Raw genomic sequence first — 13975 nt, forward strand, 5'->3', positions numbered from 1 at the left:
TCTCTAGTGAATGTTCTTCTTGAGCTTTCTTCTAGAAAAGGTCTGCTTTCTGTGGTAGCTGAAAGGGAATGGGGGTGTGTTTGTAGGGCAGTAGGGGTGGGGGCCAACCTGGGAGGGGCACGGGAGGCCTGGACTTTTGAGGGGTGAAGTCTTGGTCTCCTTCCTGCTGTGTTGGGGTGCAGGTGTTGGCTCTCGGGGTCACTGTTCGTGCTGACCAGGCCAGGCTGCACTAAGCAGGGGATACCTGCTTCTTCACTTGGAAGCCCCTTCAGACCTGTGTCCTGCTGCTCGGAGACCCACCTCCTCCCTGATGCCTGGCTTGGGCTCCAGCCTCAGGCTGGCCTCCACTGAACGGGGTTTGGCTCAGGGTGGGGGGTGGGGGGGGGCAGTGGTCAGTGAGGAGGCTCCCTCTTAGCTTTTTTCCATGCACAAAATATGGCAAAGGTGATGTGGCATTTGTATCAGAATTAAACCTGCACGAGCCCCCCTCTTCTGGTCACTGGGGTGCATGTGGAGCACAGGGTGACCCGAGTGTGAGGGTAAAGAGCCACACACGAAGCCCAGACCCTTCCTGTCCTCGATGGGAGGCCCTGTGGGCAGAATGCAATCTTTGTGCGTGCGTCCCGTGGTCTCGCTGTCTGTGCATGACTAAACTTCCGCCACGAAGCCATCGCCTAACTCCCGTGCTTTGGTGAGGGGATGTCCTATCTCTCCTGCCTCCTAAGCCTCTGCTCCCAGGAGTGGGCCTGGGTCTGCCATCAGCTCCTGCACTTCCTCTCTGGGGTGACATGTCCACTCTGTTGGCCAAGCTGTGGCTCCCGTGGCCATATGCACTGGTGGGGTCTTTCTGGCTTGGCCCTCTCAGCACATGCATGCCTCCATCTCTGGTCCCCATGGTAGATAATTTGGCCTGCCCAGTGCCCTGACCTTGCCATGGCCCCTCCCTCCAGCAGGATCCAGACGTCCCTCACGAGCGCCAGTTTGGGGTCTGCAGATGAGAACTCGATGGCCCAGGCCGATGACAACTTGAAAAATCTCCACTTGGAGCTCACAGAAACATGTCTGGATATGATGGCCAGATACGTGTTCTCCAACTTCACAGCAGTCCCTAAGAGGTGTGGGCCAGCTCCAGGGTTGGGGCAGGGTGGGCATAGGGCCAGCTTTCCTGCCACTGCTTTAACCAGTGACTGTACTTGGTCAAAGTGGTGGCAGCAGGTGTGGCCTGTGGGGCTCCTTCCTTCGGGTTGGCCCAGGCAGGGCAGCTCTGCCTGACTGAGGATGCCCCTCCAGTGCTTCCACCGGGTGGTCCAGCAGCAGGGCCTCTACTCCTGTGCTTTCAGGTCCCCCGTGGGAGAGTTTCTCCTGGCCGGAGGTAGGACCAAAACCTGGCTGGTTGGGAATAAGCTTATCACCGTGACAACGAGTGTGGGGACTGGAACCCGGTCACTTCTGGGCCTGGACTCTGGAGAACTGGAGGGCAGTCCAGAGTTGAGGTGACTGAACCTTCCGCCCCCTGCCTGCTCAACCCTGACAGTGCCCAGGCTTGCATGGGACAGTGCTGTGCTGGTCTTGAGCCCGTGGGGCACCCTGGTCATGCTCTGTATGGGCCCTCTGTCTCCAGCTCTGACCTCAGCATGCACAGGAGACAGACAAAGGAGGCACCAGCCAAACTGGAGTCCCAGGCTGGGCAGCAGGTGTGCCTCGGGGCCCGGGACCGGGTTCGCTCCATGTCTGGTGAGCCTCCACCCCACTCCCTCACAGACGTGTCTCTAGATCCCTGAGCTCAGCAAGGCCCTGAGGGCAGGGGCCCAGGAGGTTGGCTTTAGGCCTGGCCCAGTTCCTGAATGATGGGGTGCTGTCTCTGTGAGCCCGCATCATGGGTGAGAGAGGGTGTAACACAGGCCGCTGAGGGTTCTGTTCTCACGGCCAGTGTTTCCTGTGAGCCCTCAGCAATCCTGGCCTTTAGCTTAGCTCACTCCTGGGCTCTTCTCAGATGCAGCTGGAATAAGCCATAGTCCAATTATGGGACAGGTGCTGGGGCCCTTCCTGTGATTCTGGGTCCACTAAAGCTGATGCCCTAAGAGGGCCATGCCCAGGGAGGACTGAGCTGTTCTGGGCACTGACGTGGGGCTTCTTGGCCAGATGGGCCTTGGGTGGAGCAGCCACCTCTGTGTGGGTGGCTTTGCACCGGGCAAGAGGTGGTCACCAGCCATTCTGCCCTCAATCCCTTCAGGGGGCCACGGCCTTCGCATTGGTGCCCTGGACACTCCGGCCTCCCACTTCCCAGGCAGCCCTGCTTTCCCAGGCCCACAGACCACACCAGCCAGCAAGCCTGAGAAGGCCTCGGCCAGCACCCAGCGCCCGGTGCAGAAGGAGAAGACCAACCTGGCGGCCTATGTGCCCCTGCTGACCCAGGGCTGGGCAGAGATCTTGGTCCGGAGGCCCACAGGTACTGAGGGGGTGGCCCTGTGCTCAGCCAGCGTGGGTCTCTTACCACGTAGTGGGGGACAGTTACCCATAAGGGGGAATCACACGAGCGAGCAACAGGCAGGCTGGGCCACGGGCATTTGAGTTAAGTCCCCAGAGGTGGACAGTGGGGGACATGCAGGTGGCTAAGTGGGAACACAACAGTCTGCCCAGGTTCCATAACAAAGCGCCACAGACTGGGGGCTTACGTAATGAATGTATTTCCTCAGTCCTGGAGTCTGGAAGTCTGAGATCAAGATGTCGGCAGGGCTGGTTCTTGCTGAGGCCTTGGTTTGTTTATTGATGGTCATCTCCTCCCCATGTCCCCACATTGATGTCCTTCTATACGTGTCTCTGTCCATATCGCCTCTTATGAGGACACCAGTCAGATTGGATGGGGCCCACCAGTACGACCTCATTTTACCTTAATCTCCTATTTAAAGACCTCATCTCCAAATAGAGTCACCCTCTGAGATCCTGGGGGTTAAGACTCAACATGACTTTTAGGGAGACAATCAGACTATAACAGGTATTTCGGGTTAAAGAAGGACTTAGAAGCCAAGGCGCAGGGTTGAGGAGGCACCTCGGTCATGGTCTGGGCTGATGGTGACCGAGTGGTGAGAGGGATGGGATGCTGAGCCGCAAGGCCCTGGGGGTGGGGGCGCAGAGAGGCTCCTCACTCGTGTTTTAGCCCAGTCCCCCTGGGTTCCCGTTGGAGAGGGGGCCATCGGGAGGCGGGAGACGAGGTGAGAAAGGGCCAGATAGGACAGGAGGATGTGGGTGGGGTCAGGTGAGACACTGTGATGTGAGGAGGCTCAGGAAGGAAGCTCGAGCCATTCTTCCAGGGTCAGAGCCCAGAGCCTCTGAAACTAGGCCCTGCCCAGTCCACTGGTGAGGAGTCTGCTGCCTTGAAATGCCTCCTGAGCCTGGTCTGGGTGCAAGAGCTGACCTGGGGCAGAGGCTTGCTCATCACTAAGAAGGGTGACCACTAGATAGGTGTTACTCTGACCTTGGGGCCTGGGGATCCGGGGTCCTTCACTCTCTGCTTTGAGCACGAAGAGCCCTGAAGGCCCCGGGTGCATACCCGAAAGGACAGCGTATCAGGGGCTGCCCAGGGAGGGCCAGGGGTGGGGAGGTGACAGGTTGGATGCATGTACCTGCAGCCTGAGGGGTACTGCCTGCCCTCAGGGAATACCAGCTGGCTGATGAGCCTGGAGAACCCACTCAGCCCCTTTTCCTCGGACATCAACAACATGCCACTGCAGGAGCTGTCCAATGCCCTCATGGCCGCAGAGCGCTTCAAGGAGCGCCGCGACACGGCCCTGTACAAGTCACTGTCAGTGCCGGCAGCCAGCTCAGCCAAGCCTTCCCCACCCCCACGGTCTAACACAGGTGAGCACTGGCCTGTCTCCCACCTGGTACACACCATCTGATGGCGGTGTGGCCCACCACACTATGGGCACATGCCCAATGGGGTCCCCAAATCTTTCTTGGTACTGCCAGCCTCGGGCATTACAAGGAGGGTGCCTACGCTGCCAACCCTGATGTTTGGGAGCAGGACCTGCTCCAGCAGGCGGGACTCTCCTTAGAGACTGGGCACTGGGGGAGCGGCAGGCTTGATGTCCCCTCCGCGGTCCTACTCAAGGATGGATGTGGCGGGGCTGTGAGAAGCCTTTGCCCTGCTCCCTCCTCGGGGTGCTCAGTGTGTGGGGCTACAGGGGGGCCCCCACTTTTGCTGGGATGTGGATTTGGATGCACCAAGCACATAGCCTGAGCCTGCCTGTGAGCTCTAATGCCCCTGCCTGACTGGACTGGGGCCGTCCTAGGCCACCCTCTGGCCACAGATAGGCTCAGAGGCCGAGCTCTGTTCCCGAGGAGGAGGGATGCACGCCCCTCCCCCAGATCCACTCCAGCAGCGTAGAGAGCTGAGACCCCATGCGCACCTGCCCACCTGCCTGCCCGGACGCTGCTGGCCTCCCCTCTCTCCAGGCTCTGGTTCTGTGCAGGTCTCGTGGTGCCTGTCCTTTCTGTTCCACCTGTGCATAGTCTCTGCTGGCTTCCCTTGCAGTGGCCTCTTTCTCGCCCCTGTACCAGTTCAGTTGCCAAGGAAGGTTGCACAGGAGCATTTCCTGGGCTGGTATTCGTGCATCTCCTTAGGAAAGCAGGGCTTGCTGCAGAGCCCCGCTCTGCCTCATAGGTGCTGTTTTCACTGTCCCTCCTCCGCTCATCCCTCCGTGATCTTGTCGGCCTCTCCTTACCCTCCAGGATCAGGGCCCTGACTCGCATGAAGATATCTGTGCATAATGTCTGCTTTGCCGGCAGGAACCCCTCTGCTCAGCCTTTGTGGCTGAACTTTATTCCCAGGCTGGATGGGCCCTTCCAGCCCCTTCTTCAGGTTTGATGAGGTGACACTGGGCAGCTGAGCCACAGGTGCCGGCAGGGCACAGTTTTTTGGGGGTGAGCCTGGCCCTGGTGGCTCAGCCGAGCTGACCTTGCCCTGGCCTCTGGTGGTCTCACAGGTTGGGCTGTCTGCCTTTACTATAGTCATGGGCTGGCTGAGGACCCTGCAGACTGGCCTCTGGCCTGTTACCCCCAGGCCCTGGCAGGGAGGGCTTGACCTGGGCAGCACTCTGGTCTGCCTGGATCCCCTGTGTGGGCAGGAGCCGGTTAGGAAAGGGCAGTGTGCAGATGGGCTCTGGCAGATAGCTAACGCACTGCGCATGTGCAGGGCTGTTTGTGGGTGGCCTTGGGCTGAGCTAACCCTCAGTGCCTTCTTACCCTGCCCCCGGCCCTGATACTGGCACAGGAAACGCTGCTTTGGGGCATCATGTCTTCTGAGCACACCTGGCTTCGGGTTTGGCTTGGATTTGGAAGGCAAGCCTCTGCTTCCCAGAACAGGCTCCCCAGTTTGCACAGGGACTTCTCCCATGTCCGTCTCTCCTCCGGCCCAGGCAGGGAGGAGCTCAGGCCTCTTTCCCCAGGTCCTGGGGCTGGTCCAGCCCCTCCTCCTGAGCTGGGCCTCATCTCAGCTGTTCCTCCCTCTTGGGGACCATCTGCCCTCGCCTCCCTGCCTTGCTGCAGGAGCAGCGGCGCTTCTCTGGATACCTGGCTGGGTGGCTGGGGATTAGAGAAGCCAGATGACCCCTCATCCTGACCCCCTGGAGCCCGTGTAGGAGTCACCCTGTGTCAGGTCTCACACCCACTCCAGCTGGCTTGGTGGGCAGGGGTGGCTTAGAGCCACAGGCAAGGAGGGCCTTGGGTCAGGTTCTGCTGGGGGCACCTGTGCCCTGTCATGGGAAAAAGGCTGGTACCTTTGAGGCCACGTGAGCTCCCTGGGCCGGACCAGCACCCAGCAGCCATGTGTGTCCTCCCAGACTCGGCCGTGGTTCTTGAGGAGGGAAGTCCAGACGAGGCTAATTTGCTGCCCCCAGAACTGGAGGACTTTGAGGCAACACTAGGCCCAGACAGGCGCTGCCGGCACACTGAGGCTTACAGCAGGGTGAGTGTCGCTGGGCACCAGAGCCACTGGCCTGAGGGGCCCTGTGGGTATTCTCCATTTGGGCCTTCAGAGCCAGGCTTGCTTTCAGATCTCAGCCTGAGCCACTGGGTGAGGGAGGAGGGGTGAGACTGAGGCAGGGTCTGAGGTGGAAGGCCGGGGCTGAAGCAGGGGTACAGCCAAGGCAAAGGGGTAGGGTCTTAGGCAAGCGGATGGCAGGGACCCTCCATTCTCAAGCTTTGTGGTTCTGAACTTGGGCAAGTCTTTTTTTTCCCCAACTTTTTTTTTTTTTAAATATATTTTTGTTCGTTTCAGAGAGGAAGGGAGAGGGAGAGAGAGATAGAAACATCAATGATGAGAGAGAATCATTGATTGGCTGCCTCCTGCACACCCCCCACTGGGGATCGAGCCCGCAACCCGGGCATGTGCCCTTGACTGGAATAGAATCCGGGACCCTTCAGTCCCTAGGCTGACGCTCTATCCACTGATAGAGCCAGGGCTTGGGCGAGTCTTTTAACCCACCTTTCTCATCAGAGAAATGGCTGCTCCTCCCAGTCCCTTCTGCTCAGACAGTGGATTTCTAAGAGCTCCATCTAGGGGTGGCTCCTCACTGGGGCAGCCTTTGGTTTGTGGGGTTCTTGGCTCCTTTGCCCAGCATGTTGCACAGGCAGGTGCTGTCCTGGGGGAGGTTGGGATAATCAGCTTGGTGCTGGTGGCTCTGTGGCCCTGGGCAGGAGGACATGTGGGGCCTCATTGCCTCCAGGTAAACACCACGTGGGCTCAGTGACAATGAATGTTTTCTTGGGATACATTCTTTCCAGTCATCTTCAACCTCTAGCCAGGAGGAGAAGTCATTCCGCGCAGAGGAGCTGTCTGCTGGGGGGATCCCCATCGAGCGGGCTGTCTCCTCCGAGGCAGCCCGGCCCTCCGTGGACCTCTCTTTCCAGCCCTCGCAGCCCCTGAGCAAGTCCAGCTCCTCACCTGAACTGCAGACCCTGCAGGACATCCTCGGGGACCCTGGGAACAAGGCTGATGTTGGCCGGCTGAGCCCTGAGGCTAAGGCTCGGTCACAGTCAGGGATCCTTGATGGGGAAGGCGCTGCCTGGTCAGCCCCAGGCGAAGCCAGCCGGGGCCCCTCCCACCCCGAGGGCCCCATGCCTTCCAGCTGTCCCCGCTCCCCCAGTGGCCTGCGGCCCCGAGGCTACACCATCTCCGATTCGGCCCCGTCACGCAGGGGCAAGAGGGTGGAGAGGGACTCCTTCAAAAGCAGAGCAGGAGCCTCCAATGCCGAGAAGGTGCCAGGTATCAACCCCAGGTGAGCCTCACGCTCTGGGCTGGAGCTCCCGGACAGTCTCGGGTGACGTGGCATCTAATTGCTTGGGTAGAAAAGGCTGGGGTACAGGTCTGCATATCCTCTGTTCTGGGCTGTTCAGAGTCACAGGAGAGGGCAGTCCTTGGGCAGTGGGCTCAGGCCCTGCTGCTCTGTGTGTGCTGTGATCGCACTGCCAGGACCTCGATCTGGGACCTGCAGTGCCACGCTCGGCCCTCATCATCTTTCCCTCTGCAGCTTTGTGTTCCTACAGCTCTACCATTCGCCTTTCTTTGGTGACGAGTCCAACAAGCCAATCCTTTTGCCCAATGAGGTGGGCATGCCTTTTCTCCCCTTCAGGGGTTCCCTGGAGCCTGGGGTCAGGGCACAGTGGGATGCCAGCTCTGGATAGTGGTGGCCTTAACCCAGGCTTGCAGAGGGCTGCAGCCTCCGCTCCCTGTGGCAGCCTGTGGTGATCTACCTGGGTGGGGTGAGCCCTCCCTTGGCAGGCGTCTGGCTGAGCCTGGCCAGGCAGGGCGGGTGGCAGGGGACAAGCCACTGCCCTGGACTCAGACCAGGCTCTGTGGCTATAGTCTTTCGAGCGGTCAGTGCAGCTCCTCGACCAGATCCCATCATATGACACGCACAAGATTGCCGTCCTGTACGTGGGAGAAGGCCAGGTGAGGCTGCTGGGATGGCAGGGCCTGGCCTGAGTGCCAGGGCAGAGCTGGGCGGCCTTCCTGCTTGGGTTGGGGGTTGGGAGTATGGACCTTGGTCCTCCACAGAGCTGTTACCGTGTAAGTTGCTAGAGTATGAAGTGGTTGTTGAGCTCCATGCCAGGTACTATTCTGATGTGAGGACCCAGGAGTGAGAAAGGTCAGTGTGTGAGCACATGTACCCCAGAGGGTGCTGAGGACTGGAGGGGAAGGGGAGGTCCCAGGAGCCTGAGTGTGAGCAGGGTGCTGCTCTCGTCAGTGATCCAAGGGAGGTGACACCGAGCAGAGATGTGAGGGAGACAGTATGTGTGCAGGTGTGTGTGGGAGCATCCATTGTGGGAAAAGCCCATGCAAAGGCCCTGGGGAGGGGCACGCCTTGTGTAATTGAGGGTTGGCAGTGAGTGAGCACTGGGCAGGGGGTGGAGGTGGGGAACTAACGGGGAGGGCCAATCAGCGAGAGCCTCGTGGGTCGCTGTAAGGCTGCATTTCTATTCCCAGTGAGGTGGGAGGGTCTTGGATGGCTTTGAGTCACGGGTTTGCTATGACTCAACCGAAACCTCAAAAGCATCCTCTGGTTGCCGAGTGGAGAAGTGGGGTAGTGACAGTCCAAGTGAGAGAGGGCAGGTCTGAGGAGTAGGTCAGTGGGTGCTGAGGAATGCTAGGGTTCTGGGTGTATTTTGACAATTGAGCTGACTACATTTGCTGGCAGACTAATTATGAGAGAAGGGGGACGTCCAGGATGTCACCTGGGCAACTGTTGGAATGAAGTTACCTTGTACTGAGTCCAGGTTGATGACAGAAGTGGGGGTCTTTGCCAAGCCATACCATTCACCCCCCCCCTCCCCCCAACCACCCCTGGCTCCCAGCAACCCCCTGGGGCCCTTGGGAGCTGTGCTCGGGGGAGGGCAACTTGGGAGAGGTGCCACCATGCTTCTCTCTCTACAGAGCAATAGTGAACTCGCCATCCTGTCCAACGAGCATGGCTCCTACAGGTACACGGAGTTCCTGACAGGCCTGGGCAAGCTCATCGAGCTCAAGGACTGTCAGCCAGATAAGGTGTACCTGGGTGGCCTGGACGTGTGTGGCGAGGACGGCCAGTTCACCTACTGCTGGCATGATGACATCATGCAAGGTGTGAGCCGTCCTGTGGCATGTGTCCTCCCAACCTCCTTCCTATTGGCCTGTCCTCAGGGGAGCAGGGGAGGTGTCCAAGGGCCTGAGGGCATCAGCCTGAGCACTGAGGCAGCAGTTGGGCTGCAGCTCTGCTTCCGGAAGCTCTGCCCTCAGGGAGAGGAGCCAAGCTGCTGGCCAGGCACCAGAGACATGGCTCCTGCAGGCGCCCAGAGCCTCTGCTCCTGCCGAGAGGCATAGAGGCCCCACTGCCCCTGGCCGGCACCCTTCCTGGCCTGGACCGGGCCCATGCAGCTTCCCCCTCTCCCTCACAGCTGTCTTCCACATTGCCACCCTGATGCCCACCAAGGACGTGGACAAGCACCGCTGTGACAAGAAGCGCCACCTGGGCAATGACTTTGTGTCCATTGTCTACAATGACTCTGGCGAGGACTTCAAGCTGGGTACCATCAAAGTGAGCAAGGGGCTTTCAGGGCAGGTGGGCATGAATCTGGGTCCCTGGGCACCCTAGCTAGGGGCCATGTCTCTGGGGAAGTGCCCACTGGCACATGTTGAATAGAAGCAGTGAGTGCCACTGAGATCAGTGTGGTGACAAGCAGCAGCACTGACTTGCTTTAGTGTCCCCCACTGCCAGCTGGGGTGGCCAGGTCCCCCCTGAGCCTGTGTCCTTTGTAATGAGGATGATAACCCTGCCAGTTTCTTCTTTGAGCCTGTGGCACACGCCTGTGGTTTTGTGAGGAATAACTGGATGCACATGTGCTTAGCAGGGTGCGTGCATGTAGTAGGTGCTTAGTGTGCGCATAATGCTGTGAGCCCTGTTCCCTTGCTACCGCCTATCATTGCAGAGTGGTGGGGGTGGGGATAGGCCCTGGATTCCCTCCCCTTTTCATGTGCTTGGGCTTGAGGTCCTAAGGGGAGGAGGTAGGCTCAGTCCTGGCAACTTGTCAGAGTGGGGACATGGAAGACAGCTGCAAGGCCAAGCAGGGTGGGGAGCCCAGCGCAGCCCAGGTGTCTGAGGTGCTGGTGCTCAGAGGGGTTCAGATTTATTCTCAATGTAACGGGAAGCTTTGGAGGTTACTGAACACAGGCTCTGGGCAGAAGACTGGTGGAGGGCAGGAGTGCCTATAGGGAGGCTGGTTGGTTCTCCTTTGCTGCAAAGTTGGGAGCCCAGGGAGTGCCGAGGCGTGGGTGGTGAGGCTGCCCCGTGGGGTGAGTGTGCGGTACTGGGACGTGCCGGCTGGTGAGGCTCTTGGGAGCTGTCAGCGTGTGGAGGGCATCTGAGCCAGGGGCTGGGAGCCCGCAGAGCTACGCATGCTGCTTTCAGTTGACAATGAGGCAGTTTTCAGCTGGGTGGCAGCAAGTGCCCCAGACAGTGTTGTGTGTATGTATGTGTGTGTGTGTGTGGGGGGCTCTGTGACTGTTTAAGATTATGACTGTGAACTTAAACACTTAAACTTTGGCAAATTCATATGCTAGGATCCTGGTGTGGGAGAAGTTGGGTTTTAGAACATAAGGCAGCCAAGAGGACATATACCAGCCCCAGTCCCCAGGCTGGATAGGAGGGAGTGTGCAAAAACAGCAGTGGCATCAGCGAGCATCTAGCACTGATGAGCTGCTGCCCTTCATGAGGAAGTGGCAGAAAGTGGCCTTGGTGCTGGGGTGACCCTGCTTCTGTCTGAGCAGGGCCAGTTCAACTTCGTCCACGTGATCATCACCCCCCTGGACTATGAGTGCAACCTGGTGTCGCTGCAGTGCAGGAAAGGTGAGGCCTGGGGCCTGGTGGGGAGGCTTTCGGGGTCCTGAGCCCCATGTGAGTGCTGTGTTTCCCCCAGACATGGAGGGCCTTGTGGACACCAGCGTGGCCAAGATTGTGTCTGACCGCAACCTGCCCTTCGTGGCCCGCCAGATGGCCCTACATGCAAATGTGAGCAGAGGCGGCATCTTGGGCAGGTGGGACAGGCCATAGGTACCACCCATAGAGGACTCACCACTCTGCCCACCCTGCCCCAGATGGCCTCACAGGTGCACCACAGCCGCTCCAACCCCACTGACATCTATCCCTCCAAGTGGATCGCCAGGCTCCGCCACATCAAGAGGCTCCGCCACCGGGTAGGGAGGATGGGCACCTGGTTGCAGAGGTTCCCCCAGACAATGGTGGCTGGCCAGGGTGGCCGCCAATATCCAGCTGGTAGAAAACACGTACTGCCCTCTGGGCTTGCTGCCAAGGCCTCCTCTCTCCTCAGATCCGTGAGGAAGCCCACTACTCGAACCCCAGCCTGCCCCTGATGCACCCCACTGGCCATGCCAAAGCCCCAGCGCAGGCCCCCGCCGAGCCCATGCCCACCTATGAGACAGGCCAGCGGAAGCGCCTCATCTCCTCCGTGGATGACTTCACAGAGTTCGTGTGAGGCTGCAGCTGGGGCAGTGCCTGGTCCTGGGGGAGCTCACGAAGACGCTGAGGACATGCCCAGGGCTCCTTGCAGCTGCCCTGCTAGACTCCCTGCCCCCTACAAGGCATTGGGCAGCATTTATTTGTGCAAATGAATAAAGTGGTCGTGTGCCCACTGGCCCTCAATGCTCAGACATAGACACAGGTAGCAGTCAGCCAACTCGTTTATTTGACTTTGTCTGTTGGGGGGGAGGAGAAGAGGGGCAGGATCAAGGCTGAAGCTTTGGCCATGCCCACAGAGTTAAGGGGGCCCATTAGGTTGTTTTCAAGGCCTCCCCCCTTCAGGAAAGCCTCACACAAGTGTTTGCACACTCCCCTTCCCCAGCCCCGGGAGCCAGCCCCAGGGAGGGCTTTCCCCCACAGTAGTGCTGTTCCTGATTCAGACCCGACACCAGCAGGCCTGGGCCCTGCCTCTCACTGCCTGGCCTTGGGCAGGGCAGCAAGGCCATGGTGGTGATAAGAGCTGCCTAGGGAGTAGCCATGCCCTCAAACAAAAGCCCCAGCACCTGCCCAAGGCCAGACTCAGAAACAAGCAGCAGCTGTCACTTTCTTGGCTCTGGCCATGTGGGCACATGTCTAAGGGAAGGAGGCCAGCTCTGCAGTCCCAGCTCCCCCTCCATGCAGGCAACAGTGGGCACCAGGCCATTGCAGCCACCAGGCCCCTTGGCCCTAGTGAAAAATAGCGACGTACAAAAATATATACATTTTTAACCCCATATAAATTACTGACAATAGACACATAGATGGCAGCTGGAAGTAAGTGCACTCAGCAGGGGACAGGAGAGGTAATAATTTAGGGGGAGGATAAGGGGTGCAGGTTCCCTCCCCGCAGCCTGGATCCTTAGCAAGGGGGAAATGTCTGCCCAGGAGGTGGGGCCGGGCACAGCCCGCTGTACCTGAGGACTTGGGAAATAAATTAGTATCTCAAAGGCCGGGCACTAGGTCCAATACTGCTGTGTCCTCCCACAGGGGGCTGGAGAGGGGACCCTGGGTCCTGACTGGCCACTTGGCCTCTTTTAAAGTGCTGAAGCCCACAGAGAGACAAGTGCTGCCCGCTCTGGGGGAGCTGCATGCAGCTGTTCTGCCTGGCCCTAGACCTTGAGGGTGGCAGAAAGTAATACTGAGCATTATCTCCTGGGCCCAAGGGGCTGGAGTAAAGCCACAGGCCACCCCGGGGAAAAGGCATGAGCTCAGGTCCCTGGGGACTAAGTGCTGCTGGGGTGGACCTTGTTCTTGGCCCGTAAGGAAGCCCTGCTGGGGCTTGTAGTCAGGCCGATGCCTCGACTGGCCCGGGCAAGGCGGCTGGGCAAGGCTGACTGCAGGCCTGTGGAGGAGCCAGGGGGCGGTAAGGTTGGGGACTGGCTGGTTCTTCGGCCGTGCAGGCTCTGCAGCCTTCGCTCCAGCTGGTAGACGTCCTCCGTGGCCTGGTTGAGTCGGTCAAACTGGGCAAGTAGGGCCTCGAATACGGCTTGGAGGCGGGAGGGCTCGGGTTCCACCCGTGGCCCTGGCCTGCCTAGGCCCACACCCAGCCCGTCCAGCTGGCTAGAAGAGGTTGAGAGACGGGAGGCATCGGAGTCCCCGGTAGGCGGGGGCACATCTGGGGACGACTTGGAGCCCCTGGATGAGCGGGAGGGCAGTGGCTCCATCCCTTCGAAGCGGACTTTGTGGCGGAACTGGGGGCGGCACAGGGGCTCGGTTAGTCCGGCTGCGCCCTGGTGAGCCCAGGGCGCGTCCCTCTCCCCCCCACTGGGCCGTACCCACCTCCTTGACCTTGCTGAAGCCCATCCAGAGGCGCAGTCGGCGCAGTAACAATTCTACCATCTCGTAGTCCTGTGGCTCCCAAGCCGGGCGGTAGAGCTCCCCACGAAGAGTATGGTACCGCCACCGGAGAAGGACTGCCCCCAGCCTCAGAGCACCCCACAGTCGCAGGGCCCAGAGCCCCGTGCACAGCACAGGGGACAGGCGCCAGGACTCAGGGCACAGGGCTGGCCAACCAGCCCTGGGGCACACCACCAAGAGGGCCTGGGCCGCACTCTTCAGTGAGTCCACGCAAGAGGATACCAGCTATGGGAAAGGTGGCATGAGTCAGGGGTGCACCCCGGGCTAAGCCTCCCCCTAGAGCCCTCCCATCACCTACCAGAACAGCCAGCTGAGCATAGGCCACCGAGAGCGTCACCAGGCCTAAGGCTGCACCCAGGAGCTCCGGCAGGGCCCGGCACAGCGTCTTGCCGAAAACCGACCACTGACGCACGAAGCGCAGCTGCTGGGTGGCCTGTGGGCAAAGGGCGTCAGCCGACCAACCCTGGCCCCACCTGCCCACCCCCGTGCCCGCTGGTCCAGCCCTCACCTTGACCAAGAGCAGGAAAAGCAGCGAGGCGGCCAGACCACGGGCCGCAGCGCTCAGCGGC

General features: G+C 59.9%; 2 protein-coding genes across 9 annotated transcripts in view; one reads left to right on the forward strand and one right to left on the reverse strand.

The window, feature by feature from the left end:
* TSC2 (tuberous sclerosis 2) overlaps nt 1-11703 on the forward strand; it is a 37353-nt gene extending 25650 nt beyond the window's left edge. For 5 of the 8 annotated variants that reach the window (XM_005869325.2, XM_005869329.2, XM_005869328.2 and 2 more), the window contains 15 exons: nt 951-1115; nt 1341-1493; nt 1622-1734; nt 2234-2449; nt 3655-3858; nt 5841-5965; nt 6784-7277; nt 7530-7605; nt 7865-7951; nt 8933-9119; nt 9433-9572; nt 10802-10880; nt 10951-11042; nt 11129-11227; nt 11362-11703. In XM_005869325.2, coding sequence (XP_005869387.1) covers nt 951-1115; nt 1341-1493; nt 1622-1734; nt 2234-2449; nt 3655-3858; nt 5841-5965; nt 6784-7277; nt 7530-7605; nt 7865-7951; nt 8933-9119; nt 9433-9572; nt 10802-10880; nt 10951-11042; nt 11129-11227; nt 11362-11526 — 2395 coding nt within the window. In that variant the 3' untranslated portion in view covers nt 11527-11703. The remainder of the gene's footprint in view (nt 1-950; nt 1116-1340; nt 1494-1621; nt 1735-2233; nt 2450-3654; nt 3859-5840; nt 5966-6783; nt 7278-7529; nt 7606-7864; nt 7952-8932; nt 9120-9432; nt 9573-10801; nt 10881-10950; nt 11043-11128; nt 11228-11361) is intronic. The other 3 variants (XM_005869326.2, XM_005869330.2, XM_005869332.2) reach the window with 1 other exon arrangement.
* A 10-nt stretch (nt 11704-11713) lies between these two features.
* PKD1 (polycystic kidney disease 1 (autosomal dominant)) overlaps nt 11714-13975 on the reverse strand; it is a 37089-nt gene continuing 34827 nt past the window's right edge. The window contains exons 43-46 of the mRNA XM_014542178.1: nt 13915-13974; nt 13705-13839; nt 13329-13631; nt 11714-13240 (exon numbers count right to left, since the gene is read on the reverse strand). Of these exons, the coding sequence (XP_014397664.1) occupies nt 12773-13240; nt 13329-13631; nt 13705-13839; nt 13915-13974 (966 nt within the window). The 3' untranslated portion in view covers nt 11714-12772. The remainder of the gene's footprint in view (nt 13241-13328; nt 13632-13704; nt 13840-13914; nt 13975) is intronic.

Source organism: Myotis brandtii, unplaced genomic scaffold (assembly GCF_000412655.1).
Source record: "Myotis brandtii unplaced genomic scaffold, ASM41265v1 scaffold292, whole genome shotgun sequence".
Taxonomy (NCBI): Eukaryota; Metazoa; Chordata; class Mammalia; order Chiroptera; family Vespertilionidae; genus Myotis; species Myotis brandtii.